The sequence below is a fragment of the Antechinus flavipes genome, chromosome X (assembly GCF_016432865.1).
Source record: "Antechinus flavipes isolate AdamAnt ecotype Samford, QLD, Australia chromosome X, AdamAnt_v2, whole genome shotgun sequence".
NCBI classification, from domain to species: Eukaryota; Metazoa; Chordata; class Mammalia; order Dasyuromorphia; family Dasyuridae; genus Antechinus; species Antechinus flavipes.
Window position 1 is genome coordinate 39,702,182 of NC_067404.1, and position 19,590 is coordinate 39,721,771.

Consider the following 19,590-nt stretch of genomic DNA (forward strand, 5'->3'; position numbering starts at 1 on the left):
AGCAGCCCAAAGCTTAAGCTTTTTAGTCTCAGGACCCCCGGAATAGTCTTAAAAATTACTGAGGATGCCCCCCAGCAATTTTTGTTTACATGGATTATATCTATTGATAATGATCATGTGAAAAAACAAAAATATCGCAAATCTTAGGATGACTAGTTCTGATGTCACAGACCCCCTGAGTCAGTGGCCCATCCCTTCAGAAGGACTGTAGTAGGGGATAGAAAAAGAAGTTAATTTAAAGAGAGAAAAGAGAGAGTGGATCAGTAGAGGGACCAAGAAAGGCTTCCTCACATGTAAGCTGAGCCTAGAAGGCAGCCCAGGAGGCAGAAATGAGGGGGGGGGGCATTCCAGGCCTGGGGACATTCTGTTCAAGGATTTGTCCCAGGCTTTCATTGGTTTCAATGGCTGGGGCAGAGGTCATAGTTTACAGCTTTCTGGCTATGGCCCTAAGCTCCCCTCGGGTTCCCTACTGGTTAGCAAGGGCAAATTATTCGAATTGCCTATTCCATGGATATAGAGTCTGCTAAAAATTAAAAAAAAAAAAAGAAGAAGAAGAAGAAGAAGAAGAAGAAGAAGAAGAAGAAGAAGAAGAAGAAGGGGGAGGGAAGAAACCATGCAGATAAATTAAATTATGTCTAAAATCACTTCCAGCTTTAACCTTATTAAGAGCCAAGGTGCAGAACACATTCAACAGAATGTAATATTTTTATTGAAGAAAATAAGCCCTGTGCCCTAAGTTGCCACACTGCCCTCTGAAGCCTTTCATGTTTGCCTTCACGGTCTGCCAAGAAAGAACAAAAACAAGGAAGGAAGAATCAATAAGGTTTTTGCATGTGACGGATATCAGCGCAGAGAGCAGAGCGGGGCAGACAAAAGTCACCCAAATCAAACTCTCATTTCTCTAGGGCTTGGAAGGTGACACAGGTCTCACTGTCCCCAAGTGGGCAAAGGTTCTGAGAGGTGACGTGACTTGCCATCCGACCACAAAGTTTCAGAGTCAGGATTCAAACTCGGGTCTTCCCTAACTCTACACCTGGCACTGAACCCAGGGAACGGAACAAAAACCGGCAGCTAGCTCGTCCCCGTGAAACAGGGACTCTCCTTTGTGCCGCAGAAAGTTAAAAGCTCCATGGCCCCCAGACACTGAGCTCTAGCTGTGGACCCGATTACTTCCTTAATTCCTCTACCATAGGAATGCGGAATCTTCTTAGTGTCATGGGACACCTCTGGACCCCTGCTGAGAACCAGAATCTTGAAGGCAGAAGGCAAGATCCCGAGGATTCCCAAGGAAGCCCATCAGATGACAAGAACATCCTTCCAAAGGGTTTGCAAACCAGTTCACAGACTTCGGGGGAAGGAGCCCCCTTCTAAGCCTTCTAATACCCCTCACTGTTGTTTTCCCACTATGTTCTCTGCAACTGATTATTCGCTTAATTTCTTTAAGCTAGCATTAAATGAGAGGGAGGGAAAGAGTGGATAAGCATTTCTAGAGTGCCTACTACGTGCCAGGCATTGTGCTAAGCACCTTAGAAGTAGTTTCATTTGATCCTCACAACAATCCTGCAAGATAGACACTGTTATTATCTCCATTTTATAGATGAGGAAACTGAGGCAGAGAGGTTAGGCGACCCACCCAGGGTCACACGGCTAATACCCGTGTGAAATTGGATCTGAATTTAGATGTTCCTGACCCCAGGCCCAGTGCTCTATTCACCGTACCATCCAACTGCCTAGTTGAAGCATGGTGTTGCAAAAAGCACCAGTAAGACCCAGGTGCGAGTCCCGCTGCCGACACATCCTGGCTATAATGAACCTGGACAAGTGCTTTGAGTTGCAGAGAAGGCACTCCCCAGCACTGGTAAAGGGAGTTTCTTTTTCAGATGAAGTCATAATTCCAGCCCTTAACCCTGGCTTGACATACTACACTCATTCAAATAATGCCTTTCACATGGCAGTCACTGGGCCACTCACTACAAAGGTTTGCAAAACAGGCCACACCGATTATTTCATTTGACCCTCATACGTTAACACAGATGGTTATCGTCAGCTCCATTTTACAAATGAGAAACCTGCCGCTGAAAAGAGTCAAAGTGACTTGTCCGGGATCACAGAGATAATGAGTGTGGAAGCTGACAGATAATAAGTATGGGAGCTGAGATTCAAATTCTGGTCTCCCAGACTCCCGAGTCCATCCCGCCGTCTCACTGTTCCACCTAGCTGCCTACTAAGCTTTTGTTGAATGAATGAATGAGTGAATATCAAGCATAAGACATCCGCTGCCCTTGGACAGGGATAACAATTTTTGAAAAGAGATACATCAAAGTGATTCACCCCAAGGGCACACGGTAATTTAGTGGCAGGGCACTGAATGGATGAGAATCCAGGTCTCCTGACTCCTGCTACAATGTTCTTAATAACATTTTGTTGCTAAACTCAAAGAAATATCTTCAGAACAAAATATTATAACCTTGCCAAGAGAGAAGGGGATGATAACCGGGTTTCTGCCTTTAATTCGGTTATTACTCACAATTCTTGGCCTACTCATCACTCACAGCTCCTATCTCAGTCTTATTTAAAAGGAATTATTAAGTAGTTTGTTTAAAAGATATAATGCTCAAAAAGTGTCGGTTGTTATCGGGAACGGCGCTGAGTGGGCGAGAGGCCTCAACCTCGCAGGAAGCTCGCCTGCTACACTTACGTTAATGTTACAAGCATCTTTCACTCTACCGCTCGGGGTGACAAAGCATCCTATCGGAAATCCCGGATTACAGTACTTTTGTCCATCCTCCACATCATAGCACCACGTTACTGGCATATTATCGATGATCCTGAGGGCAAGAAAGAAAGGAATAAAAAATGTTAACAAACATTTTGAAGCATATCTCTGAAATGAAAGGATTTCTCATTTTCTCTCGTGAAAATCAAAGTTGTAGAAATAGCCACAATCTCCCAAATTAGGTCATCTGTAAAAGCACCCTTAAGCCCAAGGAGCCGGGCAACATCGTCACCTTCCCCTAGGTGCCAACCCACCAGTGGTGCTGGTAGTTCAGCTGTATTCCTTTCTTCAAAAAGGCCAGCTTCTTCTTTTCACTCTCGTTTTTGGGATCGTAAGATTTTACACACACTTTCACACATTTTTCTTCATGGTTAAAAGTAAACTTCTCCCCCAAAAAAGAAAAGAAAAGAAAAGGTATGAGAGATTTATCAAATCTTCCTCTTACATTTTATAAACTAAAGATCAAACAATAAACACTCTGTTATGGAGGGGGGACAATTTTCCAGCAAACTATTTCTCCTTTCCATTTTAATGCAGAATCTAAATGGAGACGTATCTGCTCCATATTTATCAAATGCATTAAGTCTCTCTCGTGGTCTAGGAAGTAAACCAAATAATTCACGTTCTTTAATTATGTGAGTTTTCCAAAAGTCACTTGAGGCCATTTATAATGCTGACCTTGGGGAGAACATGGGGAGAACTGGGTAGAATATGGCTACCTAAGAGAGATGATAAGGGTGGCACTTTGGGGGCATAGAGCCAACTCAGGGTCTTAACCACCTGAACGCCAAACAAGGCTAAAGGGACGGTACAGTAGGGCTTTTCGCTCTCTTTTTCTGCCACCCCAAACGTTGCCTCAATCAACTTCACCTCCTGGCAAGAGCGTGAGCACACGACAAGCCGGCCCCGATGCTGTTCCTGCTCGGCTACCCAGCTGCAAAGTGAGTAAGTGGCAGCGCTCCGAGAGGGTACTTGGACCCCAGAGCGGCAAGAGAGCCAAGCATCACTTTGGTTATTGGTGCCATATTGTTTACTGCACAGACATAAATGGCATTCTCGTGGAACTAATGAACCACATTAGGTAGAGGCGGCCTGCATTCTGAAATTGCACCAACTGCAACAACGAGAAAGATCCTCTTTGTGTGAGATGGTTGCGGTCCAGCTACCTCGGACTGGCTCTCTTGCACGGCTCGGCTGAGCGGTCCTACCAAACCCCGGGCCCCCGAGAGGACGGCCCGCTTGGCCGTTGGCACGATGTTATCATCTGACCATCTCTGATTGTACAGTTTTAAAACTGAAGGATGTCAGCATCTGAAGGGCCTTTCAAGGTCACAGAGTAGCCCCTCCCTCCCACCATGCAGTAACCCTAAGGGACCAGGGAAACACCCATTCAGCACCCATCTCCCTCCCCATCTCATTTGCAAGGAGGCAGGGACCGAATCGTGCTCTCCTGTACTGTTTTGTCGAAGAAAGGTACAAGGCAGAACCCTCCCACGACAAGATTAAAAGTTCAGAAAGAAAACAGCATTGCTGTATCGCTAATGGTACTGGGGAGAAGCGGCCGGCCAATAATTCAATGGCTTTCTTTAAATGACATTAACGACATTGGTTTCTAGCTCCTTTGAAAGTGAACAGAGACTTTGTGCTGTCGGGCAGGAGCAGGAGGCTTTGAGAGGCTTCATCTTTCAAAAAAGATTCAAAGGATGGGGTAGATAACCTTGTATGGCGATGACGCTATTCTCTCTCCAAACAGCACTTGGCCAAGATTTTCCGAAGGCCTTTTTTCTTCTGAATCTTTGCAAAAGTCAAAGCTGGAAAAGAGAAATTCCACTAAGATATAAAATCAAGAAAGAAAATCTTTAAGATACATAGACTTTCAATTCACCTAGATTCCCTCCAATAGACTTAGTAGTTGCTTTACTAACTCGAAATTTCTACCCTAAAGACTCTTGATTGATTGTTTCTCCAGTCTCCAAAATATGATCTTATATAGAAACACCAAAGCACTCTGTGACAATAATAAAATTGACTTTTAAGAGTCCGGATAACAGCATTCATTTAAAACGACTGCAGAAACCAGTTTGCCAATTTCAAAGATCTATAAAGATCTCATTAATATAATAGGTAGGTCTTTATCCTTGATGTCTGAGTTTGACAACTCCACAAATGTGGTACAAGATTAAAACCTAGTTTTAGAACAACTGCACGGGTTCCTATTTTTCAGGATGAACTGTATTTTGGAGCAGAAAAAAAAACACTGCACTGTCATCTAAAGGCACTGGAGCAGCAGTATGAGCATCCTATTCCCAGTTAATAAAACAATAAACATTTAAATACTTTTCCCCCTTTTTTGGTCTAGATCTGTGATCTCACTGGGGAAAAACATGAGGAAATTCCTTTTACCAGTGCAGATCACCAACTTCTCCGAGTTGCCCAGAGCACCGAGACATCAAGGGTATCTATCGTCCAGAGTCACACAGCAGGGTTGTGCCAGGGGTGGGACTAGAACCCAAATTTCTTTAACACCAAGACTGAGCTGGTCTGGCTCTAGAATTCCAGGTGGCCTCTTTCTTTTCCAAGATAAGCTTGAAAATCAGTACCCAAATGACAAATCCCAAGAAAGTTTTAAATGTACACTAATTTCTAGGGATGAAACTTAGAAAAGATAACTATCAGTCCCCATCGATAAGGGAAAAGAACTCCAAAGTCCCCCCTGCTCCCCACTCCTCCAATCAACCAGCTTACCAAAGAGACCACAAAAAAGCCAAGAAAAATGTAAATCAGACATACCCACGTGCCATGAAATGCAACTACGGCATTCTGAATAGCTCACGTGAACAGCTACTACTCTTAAATGCCTGATCACATATAATCGAAGCTGATAACCAACAGTCTAAGTATTTTGAATATACTCCCATATCAGGTGCTAGGGGAGAAAGTGCTCTTTTAAAAAAGGTTTAAGGATAATGATGACATTTTGGAAAGAAACCCAACATTTTCCAGAATTGTTTAGAACTTGGACTAATGTTTATAAATCACTTTATAATTAACCTTCTGGAGAAAGGGCAAATACAGAGAGTCACTTTCTAGAAATCCCGGCCAAGCATTTGTGTTTGCACAGGCTCTTGAGATTGCCCTCACGACTTCCTTTGTTCCAAGGTTACCATTACATTCAGATGAAGAAACACTGTCATTTGGATGCCCCGATAAGAGATAAGGCACATTTTCACATGCTGAGCTGTACCACACTGATTATTTACGCCATACTTACGCATCATATTCATAAGGCAAAACTGATTCCACCGAATCCAGTCTGTTCACAAAGAGCTCTATTAAATGCTGAAAAATGAAAAGATGTTTATTGATAATGGAAAGTAGAAAAATAGCCTGAATTAACTTCAGGACAATCAGACCTATTGCTACCATTTATCCATCATTGTGGGGAAAGAGGTATTCGAGATAAGTAAACGTCTCCGGGAACTGCAGCGTATGGCTTTAAGGAGCAACAGACCATGGCCCAATTTTAGTCATCTGGACTCGTAGGGCCGGGAACGGACCTGGCATTTCACTGATAAAGGGTCCTCCGGATGAGGAAGCTTCCCCTACCGAAGGAGATCATCGGATGTCTCTGCAACATCCAAATCTTACAAAGAGTCGCCAAGAACCCTCGGAGGCTAAGTGACAGGAGGATGGAGGAGTGCAGGTTGAAATCTCTGTCCTCTCTGCTTAGTGAGCCACCGGTCCACATTACCTTTCTCAGACGGCTATCTTTCCACTTTCACCTCTGCTTGGCATTTATTTCAGAACAAAAAACCTGGAAGTTTCGTTGTGACTCAAAATTAACCTGCTGAAGCCCAATTAGCATGGAGTAAGGCTTGTGTGTGCACACACACGTTTGTTTCATAAGCCAGTGTGATCCGTGGGCTTATTTGTTCTTACGTTAAATAGCCCCTGAGAGCCATACCTTCTGTAAGCTATGGCCACTTATCAAGTTGCTCTTGCTGCTGGCCATAATTTCATGCTGCTGTCATGGTGACTGATTCCAGCCTTCCCCTGCCCTCCCTACCCTACCCCTTCCACTCCCTATGTGCCTTCTAACCTACTCTGGGGGTTAAGAAGCCAGCCAGCCAAGCCTCTCGGGATGGTGACTGAGGACTACGATGCCGGTGCACCAGAAAAAACCAGGAGCTAGACACTCAACACCACGATTTACATGTGATGTCAGTCAAGTCCTAATCTCTCCGGCTCATTTTACAGATGAGGATGTTGAGGCTTGAGGGGTGGGGGGAGGGAAGAACAGAAAAGCTGTCTTCAAGTGTTGGCAGGGCAGCCCCAGGGAAGAGGCATTCATTGGCTCGTAAGGGCAAAACCAGGAAGCAGAGGTTTTCAAAGAGGTGAATTTCAGTCCGATATGAGGAAAACTTTCTGCCGATTCAAACTGTCCCAAAGGGTCTTTGAGCAGAGACTAACTGAAGGCCCCATCCGGGATGTTGGAGGGTGGGCTCTGCTGAGGCAGGATGGCTTAGAACAATGGAGTCCACGGCAAACACAAGTGGAGGCCACGGCAAACACAAGTGGAGGCTATTAAACTGTACCGAAGGGGACAGGGAGGTGGAAGAATGGCTAGAGCACTGGCCCTGGAGTCAGGAAGAGCCAAGTTCAAATCTGGTCTGAGACACTCAACACTTGCAGTGTGACCCTGGGCAAGTCACTCCATGCCCCCAAAAAACCCCAACAACTGTATATATACAAGTTCTAAGGATCCCCCATAGGCTGCATACTGATTTAGTTTTTAAAAGTAACATTAGCTATGTCTTCCTATATTTTTTCTTTATTTTGTTCAATATTTCCCCGTCACATCATCCAAGGCAGATTTGGTAACGTCATACCTGCATGTGACCCCAGGGTCAGAGATCTGATCCCTCTGGTCTAGTGGAGAGAGTGCTGGACTTAAGGGTCAGAGAGACCCACGTTCTAAGCCCCATTCAAACATTTATTAGTTGTGTGACACTGGGCAAATCCCTTAGTCCTTGAGCCTCAGTTTCCCCATCTGTAAAATGGGGATAACACAGGCACCTATCCCACAGCGTTGTACTTTAAATCTTAAGTTGCTACAGAAATACTATTATTATTATTATTATTATTATTATTATTATTATTATTATTATTATTATTATTATCCTATTCAGATGAGGATTAGATTCCATGGCTCTGGAGGTCTTGAGTAAAGTAAAAATAAATTTGCCTCTGTCTAAAGTAAAAATCAATAGATTCCCGAGCAAGGGAATAGATTCCCTCCCTGACCACAGAACACGAGCTCCCGAACAATTTCAGACTGTCTCCTAGAACGGCTACGGCCACGCCAGCCACGGGCTCCCGTCCTCGGCCGTCCTCGTTCTCAGCCGCCAACCGTACGGGGGTCCAGACCCGGGCACTCTGATCGTATCAGAGACCCTCGTGGCCACATCTCATCCTCCCCGTTGGAAGAGCCGAGGAAGTCGGATCACCTCCGCATCTCAATGAGGCACTAGGGGAGGCTCTTAGCCTACAGAACAGAGCATCAGAAAGGTAGAGAACAGAGGGATCGGCTCATTCTGTGAAATAACAGAAATGCTCTCCTCGCCTAGTAGAAGCTAATTTATAAACTAATTTATAATTTATAAGCAGCAGAGACAGCAGATGCATCCCCCTAGTTACCACTGAAATGGCTGCCTCCCATCACTCCTCCCCTTGCCCCACAATCTTTCTATCATTTTAACATAAAACCTCTCAGAGCCCTGCACCGAAGGAACAGGTAGCTATGTTTGGCTAAGTGAAGAGGGAAGGGGCACGGTGACTAAAAAGCAGATCTCTCTTTCCCTTACAAAACTGAAGCAGAAGGCGTTCTATTTTTCACGCACCTGGAAAGCTGTCTACTTGCAAAAGAACGTGGCGAGAAATTATTTTGTAAAGCGGGGCGCTTCTTCTGACCCAAAGAAATGGCCCCTTAAGTCACCGGCTTTACGCATCTGCACAGTGGCACACGCCTTTCGGAAAGGAAAGCCCAGCACACATCTGCGCTGATAAAATAACAAGACAAACCTTCACTCACTGCAGAGAAACCTTCTCGTGGATACCACAGGAAGGCAAAAGAGCTATGGGTCTTTAAATAAAAATACAGTCGAAATGGAAATCAACACATGCTATGATCACTTCTTTTTTCCCTGTTGTTTTTCCTCTCCCGTGTTTTCTCCCTTTTACTCTGATTTTTCTCTCTCAATGTGATTCATAAAAAAAAATAAATTTTTCAAAAAGAAAAAATACAATAAATGTATTGATTTATTAAATTAGAAACAGCATGCTATAGCCATCAAACACAGTTTAGGGAAAGATGAGCAATGAGGGACTTCGTTGTGAATTGCAATCGGCCAAACTCTGATTTATAAACGGCAGAGACAGCAGATGCATCCCTCTGGTTAGCACTGAAATGGTTGCCTCGCAGCCTTCTCCTCCTTGCTCCACAATCTAAAAAGACTGAAAATCCAGTCTTCGGGGTATATCATACGGAGGGGGTCAGGCCGGACTCACCTGGCTCACGAGCTAAGAGGGCAGTCACAATCTAACGTACGACCGGGGACGAGGGGAGAGAGAGGCAAAAACAAAGCAATGTCACCGTGCGAGGGGCTCCGGCCCACTGGCTTCACGTACGTGAGTATGCTACCAAGAACCACAGAACACTGCAGCCTCATACATGCGGAGCCGTGTGCTCTGGCCCCCTCGTCTTACAGACGAAGAAGCCCAGTCTCAGAAAGGCCAAGTGCCCTGCCCAGGATTAAACAGCTAGTGCGTGTCTGAGGAAGAATTTAATAATGATAATAATAATAATAATAATAGGTAATGGCTAACATGTATGCAGGGCTTACTATGTGCCAGACACTGGGCTCAGGGCTTCAAAATGATCTCATCTGATCCTCACAAAAACTCTGGGAGGGAGGTGCTATTATTTTCCCCATTTTACAAATGAGGAAACTAAGGTAGCTAGAGGCAAAATGACTTGCCCAGTTTAAAACAGCCAGTAAATATCTGCGAGACTCCAAGCCCAGCACTGTACCCAGCATATCACTCAGCTCCCTCTCCATTTCATCAATATAGAGTCACTACATGGCAGAGCTAGTAGGAATCCTGGTGACCATTTAGACTAAATCACTCTTTTTAGAGCTGAACAAGCTATGATATAACCAAAAAGGTAAACCGAGGAGAGCTTCTCTTCAGTACCCAGCTAGGTGGCAGAGAGCAGGCAGGGGCTGCCCTTCGGCACCGGCTTCCCGCGAGTTACTGCACGGTGGCAGTCCGGCGCTCAGTCTCGTAACAGGTATCGTGGAGGTGACAAATGAAGAAAATGGCCCGGGAGCAGCTTGTGATAACAGAACAAAACCCATCTATACTGTAATGACAAAGATAAAACACCTATGGGGGGGGGGGGGGGATGGCTGCCCAGCCTCAGCTTCTCTCACGCTATTCTCCCACAGACTTACTCAAGAGGGTCCACTCAGTACTCTAGGGGCTTTTCTCCCTTTCTCTTGGCGCTGAGAGGCTGGCCAGCTCCATCCTCATCTGTCCCCCTGAGATCAGCCTACCGCCTCTTCTTTGCACTCCTTTCCCCCGCACCTTTAACTGCTGTTCCTGGAAGTTCCTCCTTCGTTAGACTTTGCAGCCTGCCTGTGATGGTTGGGTTCTATGGGAGGCCACAGTAGCCCACGTCGGAGTCTATGGCACATCCTCACGAGCAGAGTTTTATATAAAAATATGCCAGACTGAAAAGAGGTAAATATTGGGGGCAGCTAGGTAGCGCAGTGGATAGAACACCAGCCCTGAATCATGAGGACCTGAGTTCAAATTGGACCTCAGATACTTAACACTTCCTGGCTGTGTCATCCTGGGCAAGTCACTTAACCCCCATTGCCTCAGCAAAAAAAAAAAAAAAAAAAAAGAGGTAAATATTGGATAACATTCAGTCTGATAAAACTTTGGGGAATGTCCCTTCTGAAGTACTTTGAAACTCAATCACAAGGACTCTGGGGGGTCTTAGTGCTCAAACTATAGCCACTGAGCCCCTAGCAGTTGATTCACTTTTAATAAGCACCTGTTTGACTCAGCTCAAAGCAAAGGCATTTATTAAAATGGCACGGCATTAATAGCAGTGACGAGCCGTCCTCTCCATAAATCTAGAATCCATTCTGCTACAAAAACCCGGTGGGAGGTTTTGCAAGGGTGAATGTTAAAAACTACCTTTGCATAGATTTTGAAAATTAAAAATTATTAATAAAATAAATAAGTAAAAACAGTGGGAAGAACGAACGTTGAAAGATGCCCCCCCCAACACACACACAAAGAACATGTGGCCAAGGCGATTCCCCTCACCAGAGCTTCTTGAGATGCACTGCTCCCTGCTGGGAAAGCTGCTACACTATGTTCTCTGGGTTTGTTCAACTGGCACAGTACCTCCTCAGCTTCCCCCCAACTTAGTTACATTCTGGCCTGGGGCAGCTCCATGGGGGCCCTGGCTCAGCTACATTCTAGCCTGGAGTGGCTCCGTGGGGGCCACATAGCTGCCCCCATGTCGCTGCTCCAGGTGCGGGCCTGGAATCAGGAAGAACTGAACTGAAATGCCACCTCAGGTATTACGAACTCTGGGACCCCAAGCAAGTCACTTTATATTTGCCTCAATTTCCTGTTATGTTTTGGGGATTTGTGAGGAAATTGGGGTTAAGTGACTTGCCCGGGGTCCCACAGCTAGGACACGTAAAGTGTCTGAGATCAAATTTGAATTCGGTTCCTCCTGGCTTCGGGGCTGGTGCCATTTAGCTGCCCTGCCTCAGTTTCTTCATCTGTAAAATGAACTGCAGAAGGAAATGGCAAATCAGTATCTTTTTCCAAATAACCCACGACAAGACGGACCCTACTGGATGGCTGAACAATAACAACATCATCCTGACCTAGGGAATGACTGTGCATTTTCAGAAAGGGCCAAGAGCCCACACGGAGGACCAGTGGGAATCTTAACGCCCCAACCTGGATTTTAGCTTCAGACAAAACTCTCATCTTCTCACCGGACTCTGTGCCAGGCTCCCCTGTGAGCCCTGGGAGTGGGTGAACAAAAGGGTCTCAGATAATCTTTTTTTTTTTACCTTTTCACAAGCAGAACATTCAAAAGTCTGATCCCCTTATAATGTCCCAAGTGGGCCACTAACACATCTCCCTCGGCTCCCTATTGCTTAGTCTCCGAGCCAAACTCCAAAGCTCTTCACAATCTGGCTCCAGCCTATTGTCCTCAGACTCATTAGATGTTACTTCCCTTCATGCACTCTAGGATCCAAACCTACTTGCTGTCCCTCACATGACATCCCCCCTTTATTTCTCTACTTTTGAACAAAACCGTCCCTTTGCCCAGAATGCCCTCCCTCTTCACTCCAACTCAGAATCCCTAGCTTCCTTCCAAGCTCGGCTCGAATATTGCTTTTTCTGATGGCCGCCCCCCAGGTGGTCTTTTCCCCATCATTCAACAACTGCTTTATTTTGATTTCTGGCCAAGAAACAAACTCTCCAGGCCCAGAGGAATGTACTCGGCATCTGGGAGGAGGTGAGAGGGACGCCGGCGGCTTCTGAACTCCCAGCACTTACTTTTCATCTGAGATCCGGGCAACTATAATTCACATGTTTCACTCAACCCCAGTGGAAAGATTCTAAATCCGAGGTGAGGGTGGAGTGCATTTCTGGCACGGGGACAGCTCCCAATAAAGGTAAGGAGATAGAGGACACACTAGTAGAGCTCTGGCTTTTGCTTTCAACTTTTATCAGCGTGGAGATAATGTCTGCAACCTTTAGAAAGCATCCACTAAATGTTGGCTGATGAGTAGGAAAGGGGATCACCTCTCCATCTTTGGGCTTAGTCCCCAAAACTGCCTCCTAGCCCTCTCCCCCCACACCCCAAGAAGTTTCTTTCTATATGCAAAGCTGTACCCCAATTCGGATTTGGGCCCAATTTGAGTATGGGAGAGGTAGTCTATAGTAAGATAAAGGGGAAGGGCTTCCAGAGCAAAGGAAGTATTCCACAGCTAACAAAGGGCCCAGAGGCGCGAATAGCTCCATCAAAGACAAGTGGCCAGCAAGACAATGAACTTGCCTCTAAGGTACAGACTTCATCGCTACCTTTGTCTCGGGATCCAAAAAGCAGCCCGAGAGAAATCTCACTGACTCCATCAGGATTGAGCAAATTAAGCCAAGGGGAAGCCCCTGAACGAGGAATCTAGCTCGGATTTAGGAAAAAAATAGAGGAACAGGAGGAGCTAGACACCTTCTACCTCCAGCCTTGAAGGGGGTCAAAGAATAAAGTTTTCTCCTAAATTGAGGAAAAGGATCATGGATCTTACTTAGAAAGCAAAGGAGTCTCTCCCAACACGATTCATAAAGAAATCTGTATTTAAAAAAAAAAATGAATGCACATGTATAACCAGGAAAAAAGAAAACAATTTGAAAAAGGAATAAAAAAAATTTAATGTACATGTTTAACCAGAAAAAAGAAAACAATTTTTAAAAAGGAATAAAAAAAGAATGTACATTTATAACCAGAAAAAAGAAAACAAATTTTAAAAAATAAAAGGTTAATGTACATGTAACAGAAAAAACAAGAATTTGAAAAAGGAGGAAAAAATTAATGTACATGTATAATCAGAAAAAAGAAAACAGCTTTTAAAAAGGAATTTAAAAAAATCAATGTACATGTATAACCAGAAAAAAAAAGAAAACTAATTTTAAAAAAGAATAAAAAAATTAATATCCATGTAACAGAAAAAAAAATTTTGAAAAAGGAGTAGAAAAAATTTTCTGTATAACCAGAAAAAAAGAAAACAGCTTTTAAAAAGGAATTTTTAAAAATGGATGTCCATGTATAACCAGAAAAAAGAAAACAGCTTTTAAAAAGGAATTTTTAAATGGATGTACATGTATAACCAGAAAAAAGAATAAAAAATTAATATAATGTATAACCAGAAAAAAAATTTTTTTAAAGAAATAAAAAAAAAATCAATGTACATGTATACCAGAAAAAAACCAAATTTCAAAAAATAATAATAAAAAAACAATGTACAAGTATAACCAGAAAAAAAGAAAACAATTTTTAAAAGGAATTTTAAAAATTAATGTACATTATAAACAAAAAAAAAATTAAAGCACAGGAGTACTCTCATGTTCCCAGTGCAGAGCCAGTATAGCTCATTAGAGAGGAAGCCCAGGGATGTTGGTGGCCACCAGCAGCATCCAGCACTGCCCCAGCCTGGCTGTGGAATGACCCACTGAGATAAGAGCCCTGCTGTATGAGGAGCTAGCCCAGCTCCACAGCAGAGTGGCCTGCCATCACCCACGCCATGCTACAAAATTTTTAAGGACTCTCTGGAGAAAAAAAGAGACACTGAAGCCCTGCAGCTGCCTCAGCCATATGGTTTCCCTACCCATATGCCTCTTTAATACTGCTAATTTCCTTCACTTCTCTCCCAGCTTCACCAGCACTCTGGTGGCCCCCTCTCCCACACCTCCACAGCGTTGGGGATGTGCCATAGGGCCCTCCCACTTGGGGAAGATTTCCCAGCACCGGTGGCCCTCTCAATTCCAACTGGTGGGCTTCTCCCACAACTCGGTCCTTACTAAATGCTTATTCATTCCCTCTTCCCTGGACTCAACTTCCCCAACTTCTCCACACACACACACCCCCAAAACTGCTTTTCAGGTCTCTTTCATCTGTGGTCTTCCCCCATCACAATATAACCTCCTTCCGGGCAAACATAGCCTTTCTGCCTATATTTGTCCTCCCAGTGCTTAATATAGTGCCCACATAACTAAGTGCTTAATAAATGTTGACTTGAGTGTCTCCTTTCCTTCCCCTCACTCCATGCTGTAGGAGTATAACTGTTGCTCTCGCTGTGCTATCTGTTCAAGTGTGAAGAGGACTCCATTTGCAATTTTCTTGGCAGAGAAACTGGAGTGGTTTGCCATTTTCTTCTCCAGCTCATTTTACAGAGGAGAACACTGAGGCAAACTGGGGGAGGTGAGCTGCCCAGATCACACAGCTAGTAAATGTCTAGGGCTGGATTTCTTCAGCTCAGGTTTTCCTAACTCCAGGCCCTCTATCCATTTTACTGCCTAGCTGCCCTTTCCTCCCACAGCTGATTAAATCCTAAAGAAATGATTTTGAAGTGATTTAAGAAGTGATTTTTAAGGGACCCGTGAGTTAATATTAAGAGGATAGCCATCCACAGCCTTACTCCTGATTAGAACCCTGGAAGTGGTAGGAGCTATCTAGACACCGGCCAGCACCAATGGGGCAGGAGGATGAAACCAGAAAAAGTATTTCCTAGAACCAAGTCACTCACTCACACACACATACACACACACACACATACACACACACACACACACACACACACACACACACACATCACCCCTCCACGGTGTTTCAGTATTGTCTTTGCCTCTCCAGTGTGTGTGTGCATGTGCTCCAGTACAAACACACGCATGTGTATATTTAGATTGCGTACCTGAGTATGTGCTAGGTATCTTCAGGAGACAACAAATATTGAAACAGCCACCTCTCCCCCTCCTTTCCAACATATAATGTCAATTCCTTGGTGGCAGAGCCTGCCACCTGTCTTTGTAACCCCAGTGCCTAGGACTGTGCCTGCCACATGGCCCTCACTCCATCAATCTGAAGCCCGGAGGTAAAGGATTTGGCCCACGTCAGTCAAACAGTAAGTGGCAGAAATGACACTGGAAGCCTAGTCCTCTCGACTACAATTTCAGACTTCTGCCACATGGGCCACCTGAAATCAGCACTGCCTCCTGAGGGCACTCGAATTTAAATGTGGCCCATCTAGCCAGAGAAATTAGCAGTCAGGTGCCCAAAGCAATCACAACTCAAGCTTGCATTAAGCAGTCTCCAGGCAGGAGAGGATTCCCAAGGTTACAGGTTGAAGCCTAAAAAAGGGGGGGGGGGAGGAAAGGGGTAAGCAGTCAGGGGGGTGCCCACATGTAACTAGGAGGTCTCGGGATGTCAACTTTCTCCGCGGTGCCCCTTGTGATACCACAGCGGGATGGCTCAAAAAGCTGGTTTCCCAAATAGAGAGGTTTCTTTGATGTTAGGAATAATGAAACCGAAGGGAAAAATCGCTCCTGATTTCAGCCGTCCCTTCATGCTATCTCTATGGGCCCCTCGGGATATTCCCTCAAAAAATAATCGACGATGCTTCTAGAAGTACACAGAGAGCCAGCTCGGAGTTTCCATCATTGTTTTCTCGTTTGCAAAGGGACTAACGAAGAGAGATCACTCTGTCGTCTAGGAGAGGCTGGAGTGGTCCCGGGAACTAGGCTGCAGTAGCACTGGGAAGAGCGGAGGGTTCAGGAGAGTTACTGGGAGGGGGGCGCAAGAAAAAGGGAATTGGGTGGACAAATCTCCTAGCTGAGGCTCAGGGGGAAGTGCCACTGTTTGCACAGGCAATTCCGGGAGGGACAGATGGAGGAGGGGCAGGCATGGGCGGCACAGCGTGTTTGCACAGGGAGAGGGCTCTGGCGAGAAAAGGAGGATGAAGGGATGAGCACTGAATACGCTCCAAGGTCTAGACTGGGGAGGCCAAGTACACCTCGGGATTTCTCCCAACAGGTTCAAGGGGACGGGTTTTCCCGGGCCGGGATCGCCAGACGCTGAGCCCCTGTCCCGGTCAGCCCCGTCGGGTCCCATCCCGCGCGGTGCCTGTTCATCTTGGCCCACCCATTGCGTGAAGTGCGGTCCCATCCGTCCCGGGCTCAGCTATAACGCTGCCGTCCAGTCACACCTCTTCACATCCCGTCCCATCCCATCACCAGCAGCGCCGTCCAGGGTGGAGAGGTCCCGTCCCATGCCATCCCGTCCCGTCCCCTACGATCCCATCCCGCGCGGGGCCGTCCAGTTCCGTGTGCTCCCCACCCGTGCCCTCTCTGCCGTCTGGGCTGCAGCCGTCGCGCTCACCTTGCAGTTGGAGATCTCTCTGCCCACCTCGCAGAAGCTGACCGGAGCCAAGCCGGGCAGGTAGAAGGCCCAGGAGCCCCCGGGGGCCGCCCCGGCGAGCAGCAGCAGCAGCAGCAAGCACCCCATCCCGAGCTCGGAGGAAACGCGGCGGAGGAAGCGCCCGTGGGTAGCGAGCGTATTCAGGGTTGGGGCTCTGCTACAGCAACTGCGAAGCGCCAGATAATCACGGGCTGGGGGGACGGAGGGGGAGGGCCAGAGGGCTGGGACCGCGCGGGAAATAGGAGGAGGCCGGCGAGGAGGACTAATAGGAGGAGGAAGCGGCAGCTTTGGGGGAGCCGGAGGCGGGAGGAAGGATGGGTCCCCGGCTGCTGAAGAGAGCCCGGGGAAAGAGGCGGGGCGGGTGCGCACGGTGCGTGCGTGTGTAAGTGTGTATAAGTGTACAAGCGGGGGGGGGGGGTGAAAGGGGGGGTGAGAGGGAGAGAGAGGGAGAGAGAGGGAGAAGGATGGAATGTGTGCCCGCGGAGGGGCGGGGCGGGGTGAGAGGGGGCGTGCCGAGGGACGGGTATGCGAGAGAGTGAGCGTGCTCGCGCGCCCGTGAGCCCGCGAGCTCGAGCCTCCCCGGCGCGCGCCTCGGAGCTCCCTGAAACCCAGAAGGTCAGAAGAGGGGCGGGGCCCCGACATGACAATGGCCCGCGCGCTCCTGAGCGTGCCCTCCGCCTGGCACGTGGCGCCATCTTTATTTCGGGCACCGGAGAAGGGGTGATAGCCGACTGGGGAGGAGAAAGAGGAGGGAAGGGGGCACAAAGGATCCCTTCCACTTCTTTCCTTCCCCCCCCCCTCTCTGCCCCCGCTGCCCTTTCCTTTCCACTAAGTTCTCTCTTACCCCTCCGGGACCTCAGGGAGGGGGATCCACACCGCCTCTATAACCCCCGACCCAGTTTTAAGGTCTCTTTTTGCCAATAATAGTCTCCCATAGAACAAACCTACGTGTGGGGGTGGGGGTGGGGGTGGGTCTCGGGCCAGAACATCCAGGTAGGGAGTTCTAGCCAGGGTGATGGCCGAGATGGGGAGGGGAGGGGGTATTCCCGCACTAGTCCTCTCCATTGTAAGAAAAGCCAATTAGGTTCATTAGAGTGCTTTCGGCCTCCCCCGTCAGGTATACCCTACGTGTACTGCATTTGAGAGCAAACTTGAGAAAGTTACAACGAAAGCAGGTGGAGTTGGGAGAGGAAAGGACAGAGGTGAGCAGATGTGCTTTAAGACTGGGCAGCAGCCCCTGGGGTGGGGCCGGGGGATTACTGCAGCTTTCTCCTAGCTTGACAGGCTCACTTAAAACAAGAACAAAGGCTTGTTAGCTCGTGACAGACCTCGGGGACCAAACTGAGGCGGGAGCCCTGATGAGGAGGGCTCAAAATACACAGTTTACAAATACACATACAAAATGCCATTCTCTTTGCCAAAAGGGACATAGATTTAGGAGGAGAGGTTATGGACAAAATGAGCTAAAAGAGGGAGCCCGAGTGGTAGAGATGAAATAGATTGGCGAGAGCAATCGCTTTCCCAAGGAAAGGAGTTGGGAAGGAGTGGTTGAAGGAATATGCCGTGAGGCCTGAGTACACACCATTGACTGGCAGGTTAAATCCATAGGGGAGGTTAGCAGACTGCCCGAAGTTAGCTATACGAGAAAGAGGCCATTAAAGGGAAGATGCTATGAGGAGGGAGAGTATCTCATAGAGGACTTAGTTCTGAAAAGCACTTAGCAAAGATCTTCATCACACAGACATCTTTTATAGGGGAAATATCACCTTGGGAGTTTCTGGAGAGAAGAGGGGAAATAAAGGCAAGAACGAGGATGTACTGATTTTTCTTGCGCAGCAAGATAATTGTATAAATATGTATACATATATTGGATTTAACGTATATTTTAACCTATTTAACATGTATTGGATTACCTGCCAGCTAGGAGAGGGAGTTAGGGGGAAGGAGGGGAAAATGTCAAACAGAAGATTTTGCAAGGGTCAATGTGGAAAAATTACCCATGTATATGTTTTGTAAATAAAAAGCTTTAATTAAAAAAAGAAATTTAAAAAAAAATAACAAAGATGTATATTGAGATATTGAGACTGTCTTGAAGATATTAACAAAAGGCAATCTGGAGAAGCCTGGGTTCCCATCTTAGGTATCTTAATGAAGACGGTCCAGCCACATCATGGTTGCCTTAACTATGGTAATAAGTCTGGAAAACTAAATTCCCAGGGTAAGCATTCTAGCATTTCCTGAAAAGGGGAAAGAATAAGCTGATTTCAGGATTTATGTCGTTGAGACTGCAGAAACAGTAGAGGAATCCAGAGGGAGGAGTGTCTGATCTAGCCAGCAGGGAGAGGGAAGAGTTAAGAAAGGAAAAAGATATCAGAGGCTTAAAGGACACTTGTTAAAAAAAAAAATTGTCAGGGCCACATGTCACGGTTTGATGGGATACTATTGTCTTGAGAAATATATAAAAATAGAAATAATTTAAAAATACACAAAGCATCCCCCATCTACCCTATGCCCTCCTAGAAGAGTCATCAGACACTGATTCAGCTCAGCCACTGGAAAGGAAAGGGATGCAAATGGAAGAGAGAATTCAGAAGATGTAGGCAGTATAGAATTGTTTAGAAGAATGAATTTCCTTACCCAAGAGAAAGGATGGAAACTCAGCCCAGTTCATTTCCTCCCCTCCAGGAAAGTTTACTCTGGCCAGAGACTCCAGTAAAAATCATCCTCACAGGAGGAGCCTTGA

The 19,590-nt window shown here is 46.3% G+C and overlaps 1 protein-coding gene across 1 annotated transcript in view; it reads right to left on the reverse strand.

Annotated features, from left to right (window-relative positions):
* The window catches only part of LOC127542410 (transmembrane 9 superfamily member 2-like), an 89,026-nt gene extending 71,801 nt beyond the window's left edge, over positions 1-17,225 (reverse strand). The window contains exons 1-5 of the mRNA XM_051967978.1: positions 16,809-17,225; positions 6,048-6,115; positions 4,494-4,587; positions 3,031-3,158; positions 2,699-2,828 (exon numbers count right to left, since the gene is read on the reverse strand). Coding sequence (XP_051823938.1) covers positions 2,699-2,828; positions 3,031-3,158; positions 4,494-4,587; positions 6,048-6,115; positions 16,809-16,934 — 546 coding nt within the window. The 5' untranslated portion in view covers positions 16,935-17,225. The remainder of the gene's footprint in view (positions 1-2,698; positions 2,829-3,030; positions 3,159-4,493; positions 4,588-6,047; positions 6,116-16,808) is intronic.
* Positions 17,226-19,590: the final 2,365 nt, after the last annotated feature.